The 26362-nt window shown below is 40.5% G+C and overlaps 1 protein-coding gene and 3 long non-coding RNA genes across 4 annotated transcripts in view; 1 reads left to right on the forward strand and 3 right to left on the reverse strand.

The window, feature by feature from the left end:
* Positions 1 to 26362, forward strand: part of LOC146671371 (uncharacterized) — a 394396-nt gene that overhangs the window by 346803 nt on the left and 21231 nt on the right. The window lies entirely within an intron of this gene.
* On the reverse strand, positions 2367 to 4417 carry LOC146671385 (uncharacterized). Its single transcript, XR_014911603.1, has 3 exons — positions 4288 to 4417; positions 3965 to 4036; positions 2367 to 3818 (listed from the first exon to the last, which is right to left on the reverse strand). It is a non-coding gene; the product is annotated as an uncharacterized LOC146671385 (long non-coding RNA).
* Positions 5438 to 11073, reverse strand: LOC146671386 (uncharacterized). Its single transcript, XR_014911448.1, has 3 exons — positions 10952 to 11073; positions 7278 to 7411; positions 5438 to 5796 (listed from the first exon to the last, which is right to left on the reverse strand). It is a non-coding gene; the product is annotated as an uncharacterized LOC146671386 (long non-coding RNA).
* LOC146671387 (uncharacterized) lies at positions 20635 to 22556 on the reverse strand. Its single transcript, XM_085405008.1, has 2 exons — positions 21735 to 22556; positions 20635 to 20970 (listed from the first exon to the last, which is right to left on the reverse strand). The coding sequence occupies exons 1-2, from the start codon at positions 22554 to 22556 to the stop codon at positions 20635 to 20637; spliced, it is 1158 nt and encodes a 385-aa protein (XP_085261134.1).

Below are 26362 nucleotides of genomic sequence, written 5' to 3' on the forward strand. Positions count from 1 at the left end.
CTCCCTGTTTATCTGCTCCTGCTGAGATGGGGCAGAAAACTCCAGCATGTTCCGTTCTCTTCTAATCAGACAAATAAGGCGATGACTTTTCTGCAAACAGTATTTCTTATAACTCAGCAGTATAATGCATCATGAAACAATATCATCCATTCACAATAAATCAGCAGTGTAATGCAAATCAGTTTAACAAATGCAATAGTTATCACCCTCTCCTAATTCAGGAGAATAATGCAAATTAAAGCTACATAATAATTCACAATCTTTAATTAGGGGTCTAACATGGCATAAAATAATATTATAAACCTCACAGCACATAAAACACTGTTTGCTTGGATGTGTGTGTTTGTGTGTAAAAAGTGAGATGTTCAGAGGTCTTGCTTCATGGTATCGAACAGCCCACACAAAACAGGTTCTTTATGATTTAATTTAAGTGCTGATGTAAACCACAATGTTCAGCAAACATCTATCAGGTCATTGGACTGTATTTTTTTAAAGCTTAAGTATGCGCACATGGGATATATTAAAAACTGACAAGCCGTTTGAACACATGTGAAATCACTTAATTAACCTGCTGGATTTTCCAAAAGTTAAAATATTTATACTACTTTGGCACATTGCTCTTAACTTATTAAGGTGGCTATTAGTGAGGGTCATGATAATCAATTCAATTGAGCAGAAGTGACATTCTTACTTCGATTCGTCCAAATTCATGTGAGTTCCAGTCTGTTCAGCCTGTTTCTGTGTAGCACCAAGCAGTAGACCTAAACCTGGATGTGCTTCTGGGTTCTGCCTCTAATGAAAACGGATGAGTGTAAAATGCAACCATTGTTTGTAGTTTGCTGCCACCTACTGAGTGAAAAAAGAACTGAAGTTGTAAAAAGTCAGTATTCCTAATGATAGGCTTCGTTTTGTTTCAGTTTCAGTTCACTATACAGCTCATCAAACTGTTTTCCCTTTACGTTTTGATATAATAGCTTTTTAGTACTACTGAGACACATACTGCCTTTTTCTTCCGTTAGAGTAATATTTTCTTGAGCTGTGTAACTGGATTTGTTCAAACATAGAGGTAGTTTGGATTCACTGACACAGGAGCCATACGCCCTTTCTGCAGTTTCTATGCTTCCTTAGCTCGTTTATGTCGCCATTGTTAATCCTGTCCTGTGCAAAGAAAAGCCCAAGCTACACTTGTCTGACTGACAGAAGGTTCAAGAGAAGGACATTTGCTCTCAACTCTTTCCCTGTTGAAATGTTATTCCAAGGAAGTGAGTTTCCTACAGGGTATGGAGGGTTAGTATGTGTTAATGATTTCAGTGTCATGCAGGGGAAAGTAGCATTCAGTGGAAGCTTCTCGGTGATTGTTTTAAATCCAAATATGACCCTTATTTGTGGCGCATGTTAGCATACAGTCAGCTCAGGAGTTAGTATCAGTCATGTGGTTGTCACGAGGTTGCGCACAGCATCACCGGCAAGAGGGCTTGGTTTGAGAGGTTTTTGGCATCTGTGATGTGATTTACAACCATCCACCCATGTACAGTAAGAAGCTGCACTCACAACCGTGGGCATCAGCAAGTTGGTGAAATTTAAACAAAACAGCATTACAGGATGAATACATAACGCAAGCAATAACTTTATAATCAGTCAGTGAATGAAGGAGCTCAAGAGTGCAAATATAGTTGCAATAAAGTGACAAATATGCCCTTTTATGTCAAACAAAGACCGAAATAAGTGGCATCAGTGTGAGGATGAAAATGAGCGATCCAACCTCACACTGCAGATATCAGGGCAACGCACAGTGGGGGGGCGGGGGAGGGGGGGGGGGGGGGGGGGGGGGAGTAGAGCACGATCACTCAAACAGCGGCGATCTTCCCCGAACAATACTTGGGGTGTAACATGCATATGATGACCAGTAATATGCGTCACCGCAGATGAAAAACAACATGCATGTTCCCCCCCAGTTGTTCTGCAAAGCCCACCATGGCGTCCCTGGTAAGGTTTGAGAGCCTCAGCAAATTATAATGAACATAATTAATGCGATCAACATTTTTATTTGGAGTTATCCATAGGAACACACTTTCAAATCCTGCTGCTATTTGGTTAACTAATTTATATTCATCAGGAACTCCCCTGGGAACTCCAATCGAGTCAATCCAGGTAGGCGAGTCAGTTCTCGGGTCATAAATCTGTGTACCCGTTGTGCTTCTTTCCCTCAACATGCGTCTCCTACATCTGACTGTCAATGTACGCGTGTCATGTTGTGGAATGGCTTTTACCCTACTCCCTATTAGCATCAGTGGTGCTCCTAACAGCACCATAGCACGTCCCCACACTCCCCAAAGGAACATGCACCAAAAGGGTGTGATGTCCACAGTAATAATACAACCCACCTCTAGCCCATGTACCTATTATGGTGTTTGGGTCACTTACATTATTTGTGGTCCTTCCCGTGAGCGTCCTCTCACACCAACTAGGGTCAATTTCTCCCAGAGTGTATTTCACGGCGTCCGTAGAAAATTCAAAACATGTGTAATTATTTTGTTTAGGTATGAATGAACCTGTCTGCGTACGCTTGTCAATTGGTGGATATAAACTTGACAGTGTGATGCAGTCACCCGTGGCCACAGCTTCTCTAGTTAATCTCAACATGCAATTATAACCCCACTCATCCTCTGGATACAGAGGCGCAGGCTCAGTAAACAAACGAGGTCTAGCTGTAGCACAGGCAACACAATCATCTACATGCTGTTCCCTAGCATTTTGAGCCACCCAATCCAGCCAGAGATTGCTGTCACTGAATCCGGTGGCACGTTCAATTAAATCTTTTCAGGCGAGTGTAGTCAACTGCAACTACCTTCCTATCTGAGTTTTGGTTAATTTTTATCAGTGATGTCCCATTGTCCCTTACTACAGGCCTCATTGGTTTAGCTTTACTAAGAAAATTAACTTTTATTAACCTTTTTGGATCTATCCCTACAGTTTCCACACCCAGAACTAAATATAAGGAATTTTGACGCCACCAGTTCCCCATTGACAAGGTCAATGGATTCTGGGCCGGACTATAATCTCTCTGAAGTTTTAGCTCATTCTCTGGCCCCTGCTCTGACGCCTCCCAATCTTCCCCAGTGTAACCTTTTACCTGATCCCAGTTCCGACACCAATTGGCATAAGGACGACTTCCCCTTTCACAATATGTGTTCACAGCATAATCCCAACACACCCACACATTAAATCCCCTCCAGCTACTGTCAGCTCCCTTACAGATAAAAACGTTGCACAAATCAAACGTGAATGAAGTGGTGGACCCATTAACATAGTCTAATTCTAGTCCACCATATATGCTGAGGCACTCATCCCTTTTACCTGAGACTTCACGCTTAACCTTCCTTGGCAACGCAATCAATTTGGACTCTGAAGCGGGTAGACCTCTGCGTCTGGGCAATTCACCTGTCTGCCAAAAAACAAAGAAACATTAGAACACTCACGCACGCCAACACCCCAGTTATTTTCCAATCTCCCCACAAGCCCATGGTTTTGGTTCCCCTACTCTCCTCTAACTCTAGACTGGAGCCCCAGCCTATCACGCTTCACGCCTCTTTGGCACCTCCTCTTTGAGTGAAGAGACGCCCCGGATCCTTCTCTTCTTTCTTCGACTTCCCAGGTAGACTATTTGGGGATGAGCTTGTCTCCACCAAGCTCTCGTCTGCCACTGCACATTGAGACCAATGGAACCAGGTCTGGCCTTTCCCCTTCAACTGGACCGCTGTTGTGGTACGAGCGTTCACTTCAAATGGCCCCGTCCACCTCGGGTCTTTCCACTTTCGCTTGATGACCTTCAGCCACACCACCTTGGCGTCGGGTGCGGACCTGTCCACCGTGGTCACTCCTGCTGCAACCTGTTGTGTGAAACTAGACACAAGAGCTTTTAATTCTTTCCAATATTCTGCATGCGTTCTGTTACTTTTTATACTCTCTTCAGCCGGGACTGCCGTCCAGGGACCTGGAAACTGTCGTCCTGTCAACAGCTCGTACGGCGTGAAGCCTGTGGATTGGTTAACAGAACATCTTATGATCATTAATGCAATGGGCAGGGATGCGACCCAATTTAGCCCCGTCTGAGCACAAATTTTGTTCTTCAAATTTAGATTCATCCTTTCTACTTTCCCTTGGGACTGAGGATGATACACAGTTCCAAACGTGTGTTGCACCCCCAGCCTCTGTTCTGCCTCCGCCAAATCTTTGTTTTTAAAATGGGTCCCATTATCTGACCGAATTCGCTTGGGGAACCCATACCTCCTTTTAGACAGGGACTTTCAATCTGATCAGGTCCCCACTGGTAGCCTTCTCCTCAGCCAGTTGTAATCTGGAAAGCCCACCTTATATTTGCTCTCCCGAGAATTTGTCACCGCTGTTATTCACTGTTGCAGGCCTGCTTAGAACAAAAATGAGAAAAAAAAAAAGAGCTGATTATTAGCTCAAAGCACCTGACAGGTTTTCTTTAAGTGCACTGTTACAAAAATAATGGGCCCCTTCTTAGACGTCCATGTTTAATAAAACTCCCTCTATTAAAAACAAAAACAACCCAAACCTAACTGACAGAATCAACCCATCTCCACAACAACCTCAAAAATCTTAAACAAAAAGTTGTGCCACCAGAGTCCTGACACTCCCAGGTCAACTCATGTAATTTCACCTCCTCAATACACCGAAAGTCTTGTTAAAACCACACAATTTGCACACAACAATCGCCCCCTTTATGCACTTTAACATACTTAGATTCAGCATAAGATAACCCCATTACAACAACGTATCAACACTAAACTATAAATTTCCTATCCAAATCTGCACAGTCTGCTATGCTTCCTCTCCTGAAAGAGAGGCACACACACACACACACACACACACACACACACCTCTCAATAAGTTGCTGTGACAAGACAAATACATGTTCAAACATTACCACCTTGTTAAATTATTTTATTTCTTTCTACAGTGATCACTGGTTTTGATCACTCAGTACGAGGGCACTCCTAAGTCACTCTTTTAAAACTACTTCAATCACTTTTTCTTTTTTCCATAATTCACTCCCTTGTCATATAGCTTCTTTTGAGTTATTCCTCAACTTCAAACTCAAGTGCATTTTATTCTTTTTTTTTTTGCCTGTCCCGTTTGGTTCTTTGGCCATCAGAATTATTGTCTGAAGGCGAGAAAAGATGCCCAACGGATTTACTTTACCAAATTGACCATCCCAGCCTTGCCGTAATGGTCTATTTGATTCATCTTTTATGGTTTATTTTCACTCGCTTTGCCCATTTGCTCTCTCATCTGTTAAATCTTCAGTTTGGTCCTGTAACTTTGTATTACAGGTCAAAAGACCCTCAATCCACACTGCGAGGATTGATGTTGTTCCTCGCGTTCTTTAACCGCATTGATGGCCACACTACTATTTTTTACTGTTCTCTTAAGCTTTATTTTGGAATCATACATTTCAATGACCTCTTCTAACTTTCTGTCTGCAGCATTGGCTTTGTCTTCCAGTTTTTTAGTATTTTCCTCGTAAAATTGCTGCATCTTATTTTTTTTTATTTTCACTCGCTAGATACGGGACTGACTTGAATGAGGAAAAGAAAAGGGAGAAAGGAAGAGGGGGGAGAAACAGTGGAGAAGAGGGACGGGGATAAAGGGCAGAAAAAACCTCGCGTTTTATGGTGACTCCTGAATTTCCTCCACTTCCTCCTCATCCTTAAAATACTCCGGATGAGTGTCCACAGCATTGTTCAGTCTGATGGCATCCTCCATGACCTGGACAACATACCATTAGAATGACATCATAGAATGAGGGGTGTGACCAGAGCCAGAAATGCACTCATTGATCCTTTTGATTTATTGCTATCATACACTACTAATCAACTAATCGAAGTGCAAGTGTCACAGTCTGTTATTTATTCTCCCTCCATGCAAGGCAACATCCAGGGGTGGTGCTGTGGGTTCAGCATGGCTGGCAGCCATTGTTCAATCATGCCTCCCCTATTTCAGTTGGAACGCTGGGGCCTGGAGGAGAGAGCTGCGGACTGCCATGCACCATGAGCAGCCGATGGGAGCGAGAACAGTCGCAGTTCTTGCTTTTTCTGTTGGGGAGGCCCAAATAGTGCCATTCAACCTTCAGCAGCAGCAGCAGCAGCAAGGGGCTGTTTTTACAATGTCTGCCAGGTAATTCTACACCGACTGGGTAGAGGGCATCAGAGGGCCACTACTGCCATTTCTGAGGAGGACAGATGGAGCTGGGGGACAGGCCCTTCGCATATGCTAATGCACAATGCAGTAGCCAAAGACCACTGGAAATTAAACCAAGGGGCAAAATATACAGCCCAAGGCTGCGGTTCGCTCCTGCGTGTGTAACGGAGCAAAGGTGATTTTATTTTTTCCACAGTGTTTTTAAAGGAGGGAAACCTTCCTCCAAACGGACAGAGCAGTGGAGTCGCCAAGGGAAAGCACACAAATTAAAAACTGTGGAGCCTGCGGCTTAATTTGACTCAACATGGGAAACCTCACCCGGCCACGGAAAGGATTGACAGATTGATATTTATAGTTAAAAATATAAAATGAATTAAAACAACCCTGGCCAGGGGACAACACAATAAAAATCAATAAAACACAACATTAAAAGTCCAGTGGCGTCCGCCACGGTACACTAAAACAAAAAAAACAACTCTTTAAATGAACAAAAAAAAAAAAAAAAAATCATGGAAAGAATTTCCACGTGATTAAATTGCTTTATTTTAGCATTATGCAATTCTGTTACTCCAACTTAATGCACTCAAGTCGGACCAACTTAATTAAAGATTGATTCATCAATGTATTTACTGCATTTTGATCCAATATATTTTAATAGTGTTGATCCAACAAAGAGTTTTGTTCCAACTCAATTCAGGTTTTCTCCAACTAATTTACTAAATTTGGTCCCAGCTTAAGTTAATTGAGTTAAACCAACTCATACAAATTAAGTTATTCCAACACAAGTCTTTAATGCTAATAGAAAGCACTTTAATCACATGGAAATTCTTTCCATGATTATTTGAAGTTAATTTAAAGAGTAATTTTTTGGAGCATTTAACAAAGTCTAGAGTCTGGTTAACATACATTTCACTATTACATCTAAAAGGTAAATACAAATTTGTCATACACATCTTTTTGTTTTCTCCAATTTCTAGCAAATTTCAGGTTCAGTGAATAGACCAGACCAAGCAACATTGTCACTGCAAAAACTACATTGCCCAACTCACCCATCACTTCCACCCCCTCTAGAACAATCATAACATCCTGAGGGTCATCGCCAGGCTCCGCACCCTCTGACCGAATGACACAGATTCCAAAGACTGTCTCTGCTATGGCAGTGGCCATGCTTTCTATCAACTTCCTGTGACAATAAAACAAACAAATTTAAAAAAAAGATAATGATTTCTCACTAATGTCCATTGCAAACAGTTTTAAAAGTACATCTGTTTTACATTAATGTAAAATACCTAAAAGCTTTATTCATTCAAGCCTTATAATAATGTAAATGTAATCAAAAATGACTGCCCGATATTTTTCCTCACTCAAGAGAAGTTCATTCAATACCTCAACAATGTTCTGTCTTTCAAAATCTTGAGTTGTGATAGGGGTGACTGTGGCACAGGAGGTAGAGCAAGTTGTCTACTGCTTTAATCCCTGGCTTCTCTAATCTGATACTAAAACTATCAATGGGTAACACACTGAACCCCAAGTTGCTCCTGATACATCCATTGAAGTGTAAATGTTACATAAAAATCTTGTATGAATGAGGTTGTTATAATGATATTATAATAATGATAGTATAAAACACTCAAGAATGCTGCGTGTAGTTAGGGCTGCTCAATTAATCGAATTTTAATCACGATTACGATCTGGGCTTTCAACTAGGGCTGAACGATATATCGCATTTGCGATAATATCGCGACATGATCAAGTGCAATTTTCTAACCGCAAAGGCTGCGATTATAAGGCTGTCCAAATAACTACCATATCCCAGAATTCATAGCGCGGCCCAGCCAAACTCCAGTTTCCAGCAATGGCGGCCGCTACTAAGTTTTAAAATTACTCATACTAATCTTTCTGGGTCACAAAATAAACTTTTAACATATTTTCAGGTGAGAAAGTAGTTGTGTAAACATCAAATATCTGCTCGGTTTATCAAGATATCCCATATTTGCAAAAGTGCTTCGACGTTTTCAGAGGCGTCTGCTACCCACCAGCTCGACAGCTAGCCGGGAGCTCGAGGATTACTGATGCGGCCGAGAACGGCACAACTCCCGGCACATTATTTTCAGATCACCGTGGAGTTTCGCTGCTCGGGTTAAACGTAATATATAAGTCACTTAGACAACCTAAAAATGTTATTGTTGGGCTTTTTTCAGTGTTTTGTTTGTTCGTGAGTAAATCGGTTTGGCTGAGATTAAAGTTATTAGATTAGATAAAATAACACTTTATTAATCCCCCGGGTGGGTTCCTCCTTGGTTTTCACACAGCTGACTAAACGTCAAACAGAAAACTTATTAAACAGAAGTATGAGACAGTCGAGAATTTACACCAGTGTCTGGTTATATTTTAGATAGCAAGAAGCAGACGTCCGAGTTTATTAAACTCCACCGAGACAGCGGTGACGCTAATCAGAACTAGCCTTCTGATTCAGAAGGCTAGACCGTCCAATTTCACGCCTTTAAACTTTAAAGGCGTGTTTGTGTGTGTGTTTATACAATTGCTATTATGTTTGCACTTTATGTGTAATGTTACTGACTGCAGAGATCAGTAAGATGTATTTTTTATTTATTAGTTTTATTTATTTAATATTATTTTTTAATTGAATGACTGTCTAGTAGTTCACAGATGTCGAAAAACTGAGTGTGGTAAAGCCACTGATTTTTTTTTTTTTTTTTATGTATATTTCTGCAATCTGCACATTGTACTGACTTTCATTTTAATGTTTACACCAGGGTTCCTTGTCAGCACTTTATGCTCAGATGTTTGTAAGCTAAAAATAAACTATTGTGTATGTTCAAATATACTGTTGTGATTGAAGAAGTTAAATAAAAATGTCAGTCATCAATTCATGCATCACCTCATGTCATCATAACAGAGGTCTGTCTTCCAGGAAAGAACAGTTTAAAATTAATGTAATATAGTATTGGCCATACTATATGATGTATTGCTTGTCTTTGTTTAATAATACAGAAGACAAAGACCTTAAAAAAATAATCGCATCGCAATCGCAATATTGGGGCAAAAAAAAAAAAATCGCAATTAGATTATTTTCCATAATCGTTCAGCCCTACTTTCAACGATCATTAAAAGTGACTGAGCCGATTATTAGCCCCTCCCTCGTGCTTTACTCTCGCGCTGCTCCGTGTGGCAAATCGAGCGCACCTCTTGTTTCCAACACGCGTCACAACAATTAAGAGGACCCGAGGGAAGCTCGGAAAGCTAAGCAGAAGTTATTTGGAGAGGAGAGTGACTGCCGTTGGTTGAAAAGAGGGGTAAAAAAACAAAAACAAAAAAAACTTCAGTGGTGTGGAAACATTATGGGTTCGCCGAGTCAGACATCGTGTGTAAACTTTGCTACGGTGTTGTAGCTGCACCACTGCAAAGTTCACTAAACAGATGTTTACATTTATTTCTTATATTGCAAACATTTGCACTGTTATCAGTATTTGCACACTATTTTATATTATTTGTTAAAGTCATTATTCAATACATTGTTATTGTTAACCTTTACAGTCAGAGCGGGCATGCTCCGTTTTGCGTAACTATTTTTAAATCCCTGTAGAACCGGAACCGCGTAAGCTAGCGCAATAATTTTTTGCATATGAAACCAGAGGAGTTGTACTTACATCTTATGCTATCAGCTTGTCCTAGGTCACGGTTGCAAAAATTGCACAAAACGCACTAGCAGGAACAAACACAATATTCCAGAAACACGCTTTGCCGATTTGATCAGCTGTTCGCAACACTTCCCACATTGAAACAGACGTCAGCGCGAACTATCGCACGTCCGCCATTTCCTGCCAGAAACCCGAAGTGACGTCATCTTCGCGGAAACTGTAGTTTTTTTACTTGTAGGCCTTAAACACCTATACTGGTGTTTTTATAAGTCATGTTAGACTTTACTGAATAGTTTCTGGGATGCTTAGAACTCATATTGCACTGCTGGAAATAGTTTATTTTGATGCACATGCTGTTTTCTTTGCAAATTTGAATCATAGGATTGTTTTTCCTGCAGTATATAAAAATTGCTTTATCTCCAAAATAAAACTATGAAGACACTCAAAATAAATTTCCTGTTGTTGTAAACTATTTTTTGCATTTAAAGTTTTGAGGGATAAACCTCTTAAATTTCTCCAAGTAGAAATATATGTAAAAAACGATTTAATTTTTTTGTAGTTTATTGCACTTTTTGCAATTAATCAGAATCAGAATACTTTATTGATCCCTGGGGGAAATTATTTTTTGTTACAGTGCTCCATTTTAATGTAGTTACTATGGACTTAATGCATACATATTATTAAAATATGGGCTATAACAGTTGTATTGATGTATAGCAACTTGAAATGCTCCCAATGGCACTATAACATGTAAAAAAATAATATAAGCTCTGGCGGACTGTTCTATAGTAGGTCTTAAAGGGTTAAATAAATATCGTCAAATAATCGAGACCTCAATTTCAGTGAAAATAATCGTGATTATCATTTTTGCCATAATCGAGTAGCCCTACGTGTAGTATCCAGTGAGAAACTTAAAGCTCTTACTTTTCCCATTTTAAAAGCTATTTTTTTACAGCCACCGGTAATTTATAGGAAAACCCCATCCCCTGAAACTTTTTGCATGTAGTTCAAGCTTATCTTTGATCATCTCCTTAGTTAAGGATACAGGCAAGTTAACATACCAGGTAATCCTTCACCAGCTCAGGATCTTCATTCAGGTACACGCAAAGACCTTTGGCGATGTATTCTCTTCTGATTTCAACAGCATCAGTACACAGAGGGGGGGGGGGGGGGGGAACAAATATATACGGAAATCCATCTCAACGACCTAGCAGTGGGATTAAAGAACTTTTAACTGAATTACCAGGAATTTGTGAGAAATACAGAGGCTATTGTTTTACAGTCTTAATCTTTTCAAATAGTATTCATGCATTTTAGACAATTCTGTCATTCTAATATTGTTTTTTACTTTGTATTAATTTAATCATGCCATACCCCCAATTCAAGAAAGTTTAGATGATGTGTACATAAAATCAGAATGCAATGTTTTCTTGGTCTCAAAACTATGTCACTTACAAATGAATATATTAAATTTTTAACATGGGAATGTGATAATTTAAGAAAAATATTAGCTCACCATGAATTTGATGAACGGGCCTGCCAGCTCTCCAGACCTTTCACCACCTGATAAGATTAAACATTTATTATCTTTACAGGAGGGAACTGCAAGTCTAAGTTTAAGTAGAAAAATATTTAATTTAAAAAACAAAAACAAAAAACAAAACAGGAAAACATATCTGTTCATGTTTTGTCTTTCCTCCTCAGTGTACTAAAAACACAAGTTGTTAAATAAACCACTCTCCATCAGTTGCAACTTACAAATTTCAACAACCCACACGTAAAATGTAAATTTATCACAACAGTCTCTGTGGTAGAGCCAAACTAGCTTATGTGCAGAGTTTAAGTTATAAACAATATCTATATTTGGAGTAGCTAAGTCTTTCATATTAGGCTATCATGACATTGTGCTATATTCTTGCACTAATGTGTTAGCTAGCTATCCATCCATCCATCCATTCGCTTCCGCTTATCCTTTTCAGGGTCGCTGGAGCCTATCCCAGCTGTCATAGGGCGAAAGGCGGGGTACACCCTGGACAGGTCGCCAGTCTGTCGCAGAGCTAACACACAGGGACAGACAACCATTCACACTCACATTCACTCGCACATTCACACCTAGTGGCAATTTGGATTATCCAATTAACCTATCCCCACAAGCTGCATGTCTTTGGACGGTGGGAGGAAGCCGGAGTACCCGGAGAGAACCCACGCAAACACGGGGAGAACATGCAAACTCCACACAGAAAGACCCCGGCCTGATGTTGGAATTGAACTCAGGACCTTCTTGCTGTGAGGCAACAGTGCTAACCACCGTGCTGCCGTGTTAGCTAGCTAGAATGGCATAAACAGATTTAAAAAAAAAACAACAACAACAACAAACAAATGTGAATAAATAGAACTGAAAAGAATCGACAAACTAATGATACCTTTGTGCAAAAAGTATTTTCATCAAGATGGATGAAGATAGATTCACTCTTACCTTTCCAAGATGACTGTGGAGCAAACCATGTGCTTTCCTGCCTCTTGTTTAGAATCTCACGTGATCTTGTGATATCGCGAGTCTTTAAGGCAGCTAACCACTCTTGTTAGATTTTATCATGTCATATCAACAAGAATTTAAGAGGTGCTAGTTGGTGAATTTCATGTAGATCTTATATGATTTTATTACGTTCACCTTAGAAACATAAATTCATTGTGTTCAAATTACATGTTAGAGTCTTGTAAATGCAATAAACCACCAAATTTCACTTTGAGTGTATAAGAGTCACTAAGAATTAAAAATCCAGTGAAGCGGTGCAGGAGGGAAACCCGGCGGCGTCCTCGCCTTCCTCTCCGCGTTCTGCGCCCCGGTGCGCTAAAGAAAGGAAGGCAGCGGTAGTCACTATTCTTTTAGGCAGCTATAATTCATTAAAGGGGACAAGTCAAAAGACTTACCCCGGGTGGGCAGAGCTCTTAACTCTGCCCGCCGCTTCTTTGTAACCGCCAATCGGCACCGGCCCGCCTCGCCGCCTCTAATTCCCTGCAGACACGTAATCTGGCCTCCTGTTGCTGCAGCAGTCGGACCGCTCGCTCCGTGTTGCTGGCACTGTATCCTCCTCTCCTGAACGCCAAGCTCCACCAGCCCTCCGGGCTTGCAGGCGCCGCCGCCTGACACCACTCACGCCTGCCCGTCTCTCAAGCCTCTTTCTCCATGGTCTGCCAGGCCCTCTTATTGGCCTCTGTGACCTCCCAGGTGTGATCAGGTTTATAATCAGGTAGGGGCGGAGTCTTTCCAGGACAAGTCACCAAATAAATACCATAAAAAACATGCAGTAAAACTCATAAAAATAAACCAGTGTACAATATTAAAATATTGAAAAGGTAAAACACAGCAAAACATGCATAGTAAAAAACCCTAGATAACTTGTCCCTTTCCACCCCGTGACACGTGACACACACCTTGACTTTGGGAACAGATTGATGTGATTGCTGTGATTGATGCGATATTTGGCCACATTGCTATAACGACACCACTCGATTACTTCACACGCATGCTACCAATAATCCATAAATTGCTGCTTAAGGAACTAAGGACAATACATTTAAATGCAAGTTCTTTTTTCTAATGTGTTGTACAACTATCAAATTCATTTTTTTATGTTACATAGTAATATGGTCCTTACCGATTGTGAAACTAAATTAATTCGTTTCATAGATCTAATCCATACTGCTCCTTTAAGGCAGCAAACTCGCTATATTCTATTCATTATACCAATTAATAACACCAGTGGTAAACAAAAACACTACTTTAAAACAACTCAGTGCAAATAGGCATGCATGTTCATTTGCTTTCAACTCACAACAACAACTCAACTTCCAAACCAAAACACCAACACAAAGGAGTGTGAGTTTAGACAGCACCAGTTAGCTAATCACATAGAACTGTAATCTTTGACATTTGTTTACCAAGTGAACAGCTTTAACATTTAAGCAGCTGTAACTGTTAGTGCAAACACTGTGTATTTATAAGGAAAGAGCTTCAAGTCTCCAGATCTACTAGCTAACAAAAGACACATTACGCTTTCACCTGCTTCTCTGCTTCAACAGCAACAATGTTCCTCTTACGTCAGAGGCACAGCTACAGCAAGTGTAGAGCCAAGCAGCCTCACCAGCGTAACCAGTGTTGCTCTTTTAGCTTTGAATGTTTTAACTTAAATGCATTAACAACTTGTGTAATAATTCTAACAAAAGGTTTCTAACTTTTATCTGTTTGTAACCCTGGGCTACACAACATCCATAAACAACATGTATCCATTCAATATCAATCCAACCAACAAACCTGCATTAACCCAACTATCCATAAAGCCAGCAACCATCCAGCCAACATGCATCAACCCAAAACTCCAACCAGACAGCATGCATCATAGTAAGACTAGGTGGACTGCTGTGGATTCATTTGAATCTTACTCTGCACAGCTGCAGAACACTGTTGATGTAGCTCTCGTCCTTTTCGACCTTATTCCTGAAAAGGCTGGTTTGTTTCTTGTCAGCAGGGTCGATGTCCTTGGGCCACCCCCCTCCACTTGGTTTACTCCACAGCTTCTTGTCTTGTGAAGTTTTGTGTTCACCTGAAAACAACAAGTAGCACCTGAGATTCACACAGACAGGCAATTCACACAGTGCACTGTTAATCAGGAGGTAGAGCAGGTCACTAATCAGAAGGTTGGTGGTTCAGTCCTTGGCTGCATCCCTTGGGCAAGATACTGAACCCTGAATTGCTTTCTGATGCATTCATCAGAGTGTGATAAAAAACACAGAAAAGTTGCTTTTATGAATGGGTGAATGAGGCATGTTCTGTATATAAGAACCACTCTCTTTACTCTGTATGTAATTTCAACCCTTTTGGCAATCCAGTTCAAGCTGTGTGTAGGTGATCAGTTACTGCAGGAGCATCACACTCATTTTAGCTCATGGACTGCTTCTAGCTTGATTTATCCTAGCCCAATACTAATAAGATAATAATAATAATGAATACTGTATTGATCCCCGAGGGAAAATCCCTCTCTGCATTTAACCCATTCACTCAGAGAAGGAGTGGGAAGACACTGGGCACCCAAAGAGCAGTGCGTAGAGACAGCACCTTGCTCAGGGGTACCTCGGGGGAGCCGTTCAGTGGATTCGAACCCCCAACCTTCCAATCATAGGGCCACCACTGTACCTACTGAGCTATCCCTGCCCATAACTCTAGAGCATTCACATTTCTCTGTGTAAAGGCAGCTGATCTGTACGGAGCCCCTCTGATGACATGGTACAAAAAATAAATAAATTGTGGCCACGAAATACCATTTCAAGGCCACGAAATAGGTATAACGTGCCCACGAAACACTTGATGATATATATATATATATATATCATCCCAGGGCACATTCACTAGAGCCTGCGTCAGCCATAGTACGGAGTCCTTGCTGTTGGTGATGTCCTTAAGGTGAGTGTATTATATTTTATATTTATTTCATATTGTTATCCCGCAATTCGGCAGTTATTTATTCAGACCTATATTGTTACTATGTTCTAAATTGTATCTGCTGACGTTTCAAATGTTGTATCCTCATGTTGCTACTACACGTTGTTTTGTTGTGCTAATATGTAGCCGTAAACTCATTTTTAACTGTAGGACGTTTCAAAGTAGAGCAAGGCTGAAGGCTACTAATAAACGAGGTATGTTCAACATAAAACCTTAGTTCTCTGTGTCACGAAGTTGTCTCTCTTTTACCCTGGCCACATCACCATACTAGCTGGTGCAACTAATCTGGTCTGGACAATAATAACAGTTTTAGACGGAAAGCATCTTAAAATTGCCTCTTTTTTTCGCTGAACATCTCCTTTGAAAGTAGCATCATGTGAGTCACACTTGTCAAGGTAATGCATGCTAAATGAGCCGTAGCTTTCAATGCATCACCGGATGAAGCCTTGCAGTTACAGTAGCTCACTGCAGGTATCACGTTGCCAAGGGAACTAATAAAGCATACAGTGATCAGAATGATTTTGTATTGATGCAGGTTGCCATTGCTAATACTGAACTACTTAAACTCCAAGTAGACAATCGCTCCATTCCTCATTACCATAGATAATATCTAAGTAATAAAACAATCATTATCAAATTCTGATTTGCCATATATAAAGTGATTTTATAGGTAGGCTATCATGTAAAAATCTGCTACATAAAATTTATAACCGAGTGTAAAAATACTAATTTCATTTTCATGTGGTTTGGAGGTCAGCTATGGATACTCGGCTGCGAGAATTTTTAACAGAGCGTAAAGTTGAAGAAGATGTGATCAAGAAACTTGAAGATGAGAATGTAAGCCACTGCAGCTGTTGCTGTGTGCGTGTGTCTGTGTGTTTGTTTTTGAACGGAGAGCCGCAATCCACAATTTACTATGCACATTCTAAAATAAATTATTGAATTTCATATTTTGGTTTAATCAATGACATTAATTAATGACATGATATGTTTAAAGAGTAATTTAAAAAGTAATTTTTGTTCATCTTATGTTGGACAAATGTGTACCACATTACCAAAAGTATCTGTTATCAAAAGTAGATAGCAAAAAACAACTCTAAAATATGCAGTTGTATGTATTCATTGTTTTTTTAATATTGACACTTTTATTAATTTGTTATTTATATTTTTCAGATTGATGAAACTCTCATTCCCTTAATGACAGACAGTGACCTGGCAAAGTACATCCCCAAAGTTGGCGATAGAGTCTCCACTGTGGCCTTCTGCAGACAAGCAACACGTCACCATCCAGGAAAGAATCTATACTCTCAAGGCTACGACAAAGACTGACAGGAGCTGAGGGAATGCCTCCTAAAAAGAAATTGTCTCAGTGGGCAGAAAATACAAATGCAAAACGAACAGTGAGACGAATTGAGGTTGGCTGGATGGATTTTGATGAGGAGAAGGGTGGGTTCAAACAGGTGACGTGTGTAAGTGGTGGTGGAACAATAATGGATTGGATTTATATAGTGCTTTTCAAGGCACCCAAAGTGCTTTACAATGCCACTATTCATTCACTCTCACATTCACACACACTGGTGGAGGCAGCTACAGTTGTAGCCACAGCTGCCCTGGGGCAGACTGACAGAAGCGAGGCTGCCATATCGCGCCATCGGCCCCTCTGGCCAACACCAGTAGGCAGTAGGGTAAAGTGTCTTGCCCAAGGACACAACGACCAGGACAGAGAGCCCAGGGATCGAACCGGCAACCTTCTGGTATCCCAGATACGCTTCCCAACCCCCTGAGCCATGGTCGCCCCAACAAGGCATTTATCTGTAGATAAAAATGAAACAGTGTCAAATATCAAACTTATGGCTGAAAATCAGTTTTTCCCCAATGGCACCTCAAAAAAAACCAAAAGTCTTTCACACTATTCAACTCATATTGAGAGCTCACAGATGCATGTGGATGCTTCCAGTACAGTTGATGAGTTGTATAAGCAAAGTAAGGTCAAAATTCTGCGACTTTATCTGTGTACCAGAAAGAAAACACAACAGCAGCCTCAAGACGTAGAGGCCGATCATGCAATAACCCAGCCCTCTGTGGTAGATCTCACTGACAATGAACCTAATCAGGCCGCTGATGATCTGTTGGTGGAAAACGTGAATTCAGAACCATCAAACTTTGTAATTAATGATGGAGCTTCCATAAGTGGATATTTGGAACTGAATGACACATTACCATGGGATGGTCTGCCAAATGTAGGTGAAAGTGAAGATTCTGATGCAGTTGTTATTATTAGTGGGGATAACAGGGTGGATATTAGTGTGGTTGAACTAAACCCTGAAACACTGTTTACAGAAAAAGAGTCTGATCCACCTCATCACACATTGTCTCTCTCACCGGGGCTGACAGGAGAGGCCAATATTCCTGACCAAGCACCCCCTGAACCACGATCTTGTCCCGTAATACTAACTGTTAGAAGAGGTCATTGTCTTACTGATTTGATCAGTGCCTTTGAGGACTCAAACATTATTTCATCTGAGGTCAATATCACAGATAGGACACAAAGTACTTATTCAGGCCCCAATGTTTGTAATCAAGTGCTGGCGTCCCGTTGTGGGTTCTGTAGCTGGTTTACTCCCACCAGAAGGACTGCATCATTTCATTGCAGAAAAAAAACCAACTGTAAAAACAGTGAAGGAGCTTCTAATCTTTCCAGAGGAGATGACAGCTGCCCAGTCAACAGTTTCTCGTTACCTGAAAAGGTACATTGGAGAAATTGATATCTTCAGCTTTTCCTGCGGTTCTGTACAGGATCCAATCTGTTCGATAAAGCCATACTAATTGAGTTCATAGAAACTACAGATTTCCTCCGCAGACCACAATCCCACACATGTGGATGTGTGCTAAAGCTGCCCCTTGGTTATCACAGCTAACCAGACTTTCGCAGTGAATTTAACAGCATTCTCGCAAGCTCTATGTGGGTGATGGATGTGGTGTAGGTCAGTGTTACCCAACCATGGTCCTCAAGGCACTCTGCCCTACACGTTTTAGGTTTTCCACCCTAACAGTTCATAGAAACACGGGTGTAGTTAACAGTAACATGAAGGAATGAATGTGAATGTTCAATAGACTGGGCCGTTAAGTTCTCTTAACGGTGTAGCCCGTTGTGCCTTTTTCATGTGCAGCCTTTTTTTTCATCTGGTCAGTAAGTGCTTTCTTAGTTTCTCCCGCTAATTAAAATAGTAAGCTAAAGGGAATGTTCAGGTTATTTGAAGTGGAGTTGCCTGTAGTAGACAGCACTTAGCACTCTGACTTTGCAGAAGCAGCAGTTAGATATTGGGGACAAAATAAGGCAACAAATTGCTTGGGGAATGAGACCACAAAACAACACCAGTTGAAAATACATATACATATTTAAATGATTTTAATTTTCAGTGCTTCACCTGGCAGGAATCCGTACACTAAACATAGAAGTGCATCTGTTCCTGCTGCACACATTGTTACTGTGTTTTTGGCTAGTGCCAAAATAAATGACTAATTTTAACATTCTAATACTTTTTTACTACAGGAAGAGTAACAAATATTTCCAATATAGCATACAGTAACAGTTCTACAAACTGGAAGATTGCTGAGTGCTGTCTACTGTATATACAAACATAAGTACAACACCATTACAAATACCATATTCCAACTGATTAAGCATGTTCTATATTAAAGTATTTCAGATGTTTGCAGAAATCTTAATAGAAACAAGAATGTGAACCTTTATGTTCCTAATGGGTTTAGAAGAAAAGTTGTCAATTACAGAGATTGGTTACATTGTGAAGAGGTTTGTATAACCTCTTCACAATGTAACTGTTATTTTAGCCTGTTATTATATGCAAAATACAACCTGTTTTTGAGTATGGTGTATTTTGAAAGACACCAGTAAACCATTCTCATTTGTACAAAACATTGTCCTCTCTGTTACATTCTATACATCTTTAAACATGAACATGTCTAATGACACCGCTGAAAGTTATTTAATTACTCATTCTATAATGTCATACACGTGCTGTGATTTTTAAGAAAAGAAGCCGTTCTTTATCAAACATGGGATTGCTTTAATCTATTCCACAATAACAAAAATATAGGCTCAAGAAACATTTGGAGCATTGGTGACACAACTATGATTCTACACTTTAGCCTACTTGGTCTTCTTGTCTAATTGATCACAACATTAGCTATATTGCCAGTCTATGTGGTTGTTATCCAAGGTGCTCTTGTTTTTGTTAGAAATGAACACATTTTTGCTACCAAAAACTATTATGAACAACTTTTGATGCTTTAACAGTTTGATAAGTTTAACTCAATCCCAAAAGGATTTATTTTTTTCTAACCTGTATCATATTTTAGTTTAATACTCCACGCTTTGTAGCTACTGTGAGATTATTCTGTTATCATATGTTATCTTATATCTGTAGTTAAAGTAGTTGAATTATGTTAACAGCTGTAGAACATATATGTATCCCTTAGTCTAGATTGTGTGCAAAGTATGTAGCTTAGTTTCCCTTATATTTTTAGGTTAAAAGAATGTGACCATTTTTGGATTTGTTAGACAGGTGTGGATTACCCTGTACCCTTGATCTGCTGTGAATGTGTTACACTGTTTCTTGACATTTCATACTGCTGAATCATGAAGAGAATGTTGTGTGCAGAGGACCTTGTGCCGATAATAGAAGAGACAGACCACATTCCATACCCCCACCTTTACAGAGAGCAGAAAGACAGGGAGCCGAGGTCATAACTTAGGCGCCGTAACAGAGAAAGAATGTGAATGTTTAGGCTTTTACGACTAGGTGGGGGCCACTAGAGGCTATAAGAAGCGGAGTAGCCCGTCACCATTTTGAGATTTGCTGTGACCCTCTTCATGCATGTCTCCCCATCATGATGGCTTATGCTCATAAAGTGTTGGATTGTATGGAAATAAAAGATTGTTGATTGAGCATTTATACACCGAGTATTGTCCTTCCTTCAGCCCAAAGATTCAAAGAATTGGGAGATTTTAACACTACCAAGAGCAAGCAACACTTCATGATGAGTTAATTTACTGACATGGATAAAATGAAAATTATGTTATACAGTCTTTTCTGATAATTTTGATACAAAGACAAGATAAGTACACACTGGAGAAAAATAATTACTTAATAATAAGTACATTAAGCTGTAGGAATACGTACTGAAGTACAAAATGTACTACATTTGTATGTTTGTGTCCATTTAAGTAGCCTCAAATAACTGTGAACGAACTGTATCCCTGAGATGAAAATATAAATCAAGGGCCTGGGACATGGTAGATGGGAATTCCAAGCTTGATTCCTCCATTATTATTGTGCACAAATCAAACACTTGCACATCACATGGGACTGAACTAACAAAAGTGCAGCTATTTTTACACAAGGTCAAATCTTCTGTCAGTGGAACGAGACAGTCTTCTGCACCCCAAAGGTGAGGGGCCATGTACATGACATCAGGTATCCCACAGGGCACGTTGTTATTCTTTGAGGGCCTTATACGGTGAGCATTCCAAACACTCCGGATGTCATTCAATACCTCCTGATGAAGAAACAAGAATTAGGTCAGAGCTGTAATACAAGGCATTTTTAAAATGGTCGAAAATAAGTGTGGTGCATCCTTAAATGAATTGAAAAGCAGCAATGTTTGGATGCAGTTTAATGAAAACCAAAGGAAGAGGGAGTGATTGCAAAAAAAGAAAAGAAAGAACCACACCAGGCAAACCACTGAGTTGTGGGATCTGGGCTTTATACTAATACTAATACTAATCTTGGTCCGGATGCGCAAAGCTTTTCAACTTTATGCGCATAATACAGGTGACAAAATCAATATTTTTCAATCCCATGAGGGGATCCAATATCATCTGAGTCCTGAATGTACCAATGATAGAGCGCTGAAGAGTTACTGATGCGTGAAGCCTCTGACTGCTTTTGACAGACTGGCAGTGACAGATCGGTAGCTGCAGCATAACTGCTGATGCAGAATGAGCGCAGACAAGGATAATGTCCTCCGATCAGAAAAAAACAACATTTAAGTCGTGCTGACTTCTGATCAGTTCAATTGGCAAAGTGTTCCCTGATTTAAAAACTTTGGCTGGGTCGATGCTTCAGCCTCCATTACGCACATACAGAGCGCAGTTGACCTACTTCAACAACGTTAGGAATACATTGCATTTACCGTTCGGTAAAGGTAATGTCGTTTTAACTACGGTATGTAAATGATTATTTTGTTACCCTTACTGCTAAAACAGCGTAATTTAATGTAATTAATTACCACCACTGGTTATCATAATATGGGTCATTTACCTGAATGATTGACATGAAGCAGAACTGTGACAGAGCTTTGTCAATGAAATCCCCAAAGAAGAATCCTTCGTCCTTCAGTTCTCCTAGAAGCTTGATCCATGACTCGACTCCTTCTTTTCTCATCACTGCCCACCAGCTCTCAATTCTCTGGTTTGCCGTACTTGCTCCTGTGACATAGCTTCTGTCTCCTGCTCTATCATCCCCGTCATCTCTCTGTAAATAACGCTGGAGGTCTCTGACCAACACGTTCTCAGTGCCCATGTCAGTTCGTACGAGCCTGGGGAAACCCCCACGACTCTCCACTGCTTCCACAAAGTAACCTCCGATAACCTTTGGGTCACTGTTAGTGTGTGCGGCCCGCAGCCAAATGATGTTGCGTGAGAAACCGTCGATGCATCCATTAATACATATCCCATATGGCTTTAGTTTGTCATAAGAGTCTATGTGCCACACAAAGTTAGGCCCCTGAGCAAAATATTGCCTCCTTCTGAGACGTGTGGTCTGGCGAACCTGGGAACCTAATGGGTCCAGTAAAGAGATGAGGATCCTGACGTCTTCTTTCCTGATCGCAGTGCCGTGTTGTTTGCACTTTGTAAACATCCACCGATAACCGTGATCCTTCCCAGGCCCTTGCAGTTGGTTCACAATAAAATCTATCCCGGCGTCCAGGTCGTACTTACGTCTGTAAAGCGACTTGGCTCTCAATATCCGGTTTAAATGTCTCTCCGTAATGATGGTTCCTTGCATTGCCAGGCTTTTCAAAATGCGTTGGTAGCTCATTCCCAGCCTAAAATAAAACTCAATCAGACTGTCTCTGTCCATGGTGTATAGGTTTAGCTTCTTTTAGCTTGGGGTAGGCCTCAGTTTATGTTTTAAATTAAAACGCTTGAAGACAAAGTGAACTCTGGACAAGCGTGCGGCCTACCTGAAGCCCAGGTGGGCTTGTTGATAATCACATTTTCACACTCATCTCGGGGCACATCCATGGTGTTCTGGTGCCAGCCTGTCCCCTCTGTTTTTGTGGGGGTTTTCCCCACATACGAAAATGGCCGCTTCTGCCTGGAGGGAGTTTTTTATTTTTGCTTTGCAGCTGCACAGGATCTGTATAGAAGTTTTAAACACTTCTATTTTAGGCAAATTTATAATATTTTAGACGATAGCACATAAAACACTGTTTGCTTGGATGTGTGTGTTTGTGTGTAAAAAGTGAGATGTTCAGAGGTCTTGCTTCATGGTATCGAACAGCCCACACAAAACAGGTTCTTTATGATTTAATTTAAGTGCTGATGTAAACCACAATGTTCAGCAAACATCTATCAGGTCATTGGACTGTATTTTTTTAAAGCTTAAGTATGCGCACATGGGATATATTAAAAACTGACAAGCCGTTTGAACACATGATGTGAAATCACTTAATTAACCTGCTGGATTTGCCAAAAGTTAAAATATTTATACTACTTTGGCACATTGCTCTTAACTTATTAAGGTGGCTATTAGTGAGGGTCATGATAATCAATTCAGTTGAGCAGAAGTGACGTTCTTACTTCGATTCGTCCAAATTCATGTGAGTTCCAGTCTGTTCAGCCTGTTTCTGTGTAGCACCAAGCAGTAGACCTAAACCTGGATGTGCTTCTGGGTTCTGCCTCTAATGAAAACGGATGAGTGTAAAATGCAACCATTGTTTGTAGTTTGCTGCCACCTACTGAGTGAAAAAAGAACTGAAGTTGTAAAAAGTCAGTATTCCTAATGATAGGCTTCGTTTTGTTTCAGTTTCAGTTCAGTTTTCCCTTTACGTTTTGATATAATAGCTTTTTAGTACTACTGAGACACATACTGCCTTTTTCTTCCGTTAGAGTAATATTTTCTTGAGCTGTGTAACTGGATTTGTTCAAACAGAGGTAGTTTGGATTCACTGACACAGGAGCCATACGCCCTTTCTGCAGTTTCTATGCTTCCTTAGCTCGTTTATGTCGCCATTGTTAATCCTGTCCTGTGCAAAGAAAAGCCCAAGCTACACTTGTCTGACTGACAGAAGGTTCAAGAGAAGGACATTTGCTCTCAACTCTTTCCCTGTTGAAATGTTATTCCAAGGAAGTGAGTTTCCTACAGGGTATGGAGGGTTAGTATGTGTTAATGATTTCAGTGTCATGCAGGGGAAAGTAGCATTCAGTGGAAGCTTCTCGGTGATTGTTTTAAATCCAAATATGACCCTTATTTGTGGCGCATGTTAGCATACAGTCAGCTCAGGAGTTAGTATCAGTCATGTGGTTGTCACGAGGTTGCGCACAGCATCACCGGCAAGAGGGCTTGGTTTGAGAGGTTTTTGGCATCTGTGATGTGATTTACAACCATCCACCCATGTACAGTAAGACTGTTAAACAAAAGATTCGAACATCAACTCTGCCTTTCCTCCGCCTCTGCGCGACACCTAACGCGGGCGGGGTGCGCCCTTTTTTCTTTCTTTGAATACACTTTATTGACAAAGCACAAAATACAGATATACAAATACAAAATAGCAAACACAATTTCAGGGGGTTTGTATAAAAAAAACCCCAAAATAGACAGTCTATTAAAGAATCACATGATATTGAACAGGGAACATTAGTTTATGGTTTTGACAGCGTTTAGATTTTGAGAATGTTGTATGGTTTTAACATATTGTTTGGTTTCATTTAAAAAGCACTGAAAGGATGGTTTTGCGTTAGAAAATTTCGACTTATGTGTATGAAATTTAGCCAATAATATCAATAAATTAATGAAATAAAATTCGTTTGCCCTGTGCATGGGGTACTTAAAGAAACCAAACAATATTTTCTCGTAACAAAGAGAGAACTCAGAAAAGATAAAGGAAACAACAAAAACACAAAATTCTTGCCAGAAAAGATTGGGGTGCGCGCTCTTCATTTATCCGCCTGGGCTCAGCTAGACGCGCTGCTGGTTGTAACACACGCCTTGAAAGTCTGCTGTCACACGGAAACCTGACGACAACCACACCGTAAACAACTGGCAGTAACGTTTTTCTTACCGGAAGTCCGGTGACAGTCAAAAGGTAAGATCTCACCTAAACAAATTGTATTTTATTGTAAGATTTAGCCAAATTTTTACTAGAAGAATTAAACTTCCCACATCAAATTTTCAAGTTTGCAAAACTAAAAATCTCAAGGTCTATAGGCACCAAAAATAGAACTATATTATATGTTAAATGGTTCAATCCTCAATCCGAATTAGCAGAGCAGAGCCATCGTGGCTACTGTTCGTTCTTACAGTATCACTCAGCTTCTCAATTTGTATGAGCCAGAAGCTGCTCAAAACTGCTGTGACTGTATTTTAACTTGAACACATTCCTGATCAGATTCTCTTTTATTTCTGCTTTACTATGTTTTTCGTGTTCCTGTTGATTAAGCTTGTTTGAGGAGAGTTTGTCTGTACTTGTAAAAGTGACTTTCAAAAGATTGTAAGCAATAGAAATGGTGACTTCCAGAATTATCTTTGTACTCTTAAAGCTGATAATGCTAATGAACTGTATTTAAAAGCGATGCTACAATCAAAATGCTAATTATATTTAACCGTGTGTTTTATTTATATTATGTTTTGACTACTGAATTAATAGAAAAGATCTAATTCATGATGTAAAAATTGGAATTCTCTTTCTTTTAAATAAAAAAAACCCCCATAAAAACCCAAAACATCCTACTTGTGTGGCTGTTATGTTTGTGTAGCTCAGATATTGATCATCACAGCAGATAAAGATGAAGGATTTGCTTCTGTCTGTTTTCTTTTTGTTCCACTGATGATTTTCTTGTTAAGGATGATTCTCCAGTAACAGCTTTACTTCTTGCATGTCACAGGCACTGGTCCATTTTAGTTCTTTTCAGCTAAGATGAGATATAAGTTCAGGATCAAAAACAAGTCAGAAAAGGAAGATTAACATCAACATTTTAAACCCTGTGGCTTTATCCCTTTGCGTCTTTCTTGTTAATCTAATTACAAGATACAGGATCCGAGCTGGCCGAGTGAGATCTTGAGGGAGAACAAAGGGAAGCGGCGGCGGCCTAGAGGGAAGCGAGCCGGCGTCAGGAACAGGCTGAGAGCTCGTGCACACCGCACACCTCTGCCTAGCATCCTGCTCGCCAACGTCCAGTCACTGGAGAACAAGCTTGACGACCTCAGGGCCAGGGTAAAGTTCCAGAGAGACATTCGGGACTGCAATCTCCTCTGCTTCACCGAGACATGGCTGAACCCAGCGGTGCCGGACCACGCCATCCAGCCGGCCGAGTTCTTCTCGGTTCACCGCATGGACAGGACACGGGACTCGGGGAAGTCAAGGGGAGGCGGCGTGTGTTTAATGGTGAACAACAACTGGTGCAACAGTGCGAACGTTGTTCCTCTCACACGCTCCTGCACACCAAATCTGGAACTACTGTCCATCATGTGTCGTCCTTTTTATCTACCTCGGGAATTTACATCGGTCATTGTAAGTGCCGTTTATATTCCACCACAAGCGGACACGGTCACCGCCTTATGCGAGCTGCATGAGGCACTCACACAGCACCAGACACAACACCGGGACGCTGCGCTTATTGTGACGGGGGACTTTAATAGCGCCAACCTCAAACGCGCAGCGCCGA

This window comes from Rhamphochromis longiceps, linkage group LG4 (assembly GCF_057381845.1).
Source record: "Rhamphochromis longiceps isolate RC_006_pf linkage group LG4, R_longiceps_female_GT1.1, whole genome shotgun sequence".
NCBI classification, from domain to species: domain Eukaryota; kingdom Metazoa; phylum Chordata; class Actinopteri; order Cichliformes; family Cichlidae; genus Rhamphochromis; species Rhamphochromis longiceps.

Coding starts and splice junctions, on each gene's coding strand:
- LOC146671387 (XM_085405008.1), bottom strand. CDS start 22,556: ATGGACAGAGACAGTCTGATTGAGTTTTATTTTAGGCTGGGAATGAGC. Junction 20,971..21,734: donor GCTTCATGTCAATCATTCAG/GTAAATGACCCA, acceptor TTTCTTCATCAG/GAGGTATTGAATGACATCCG.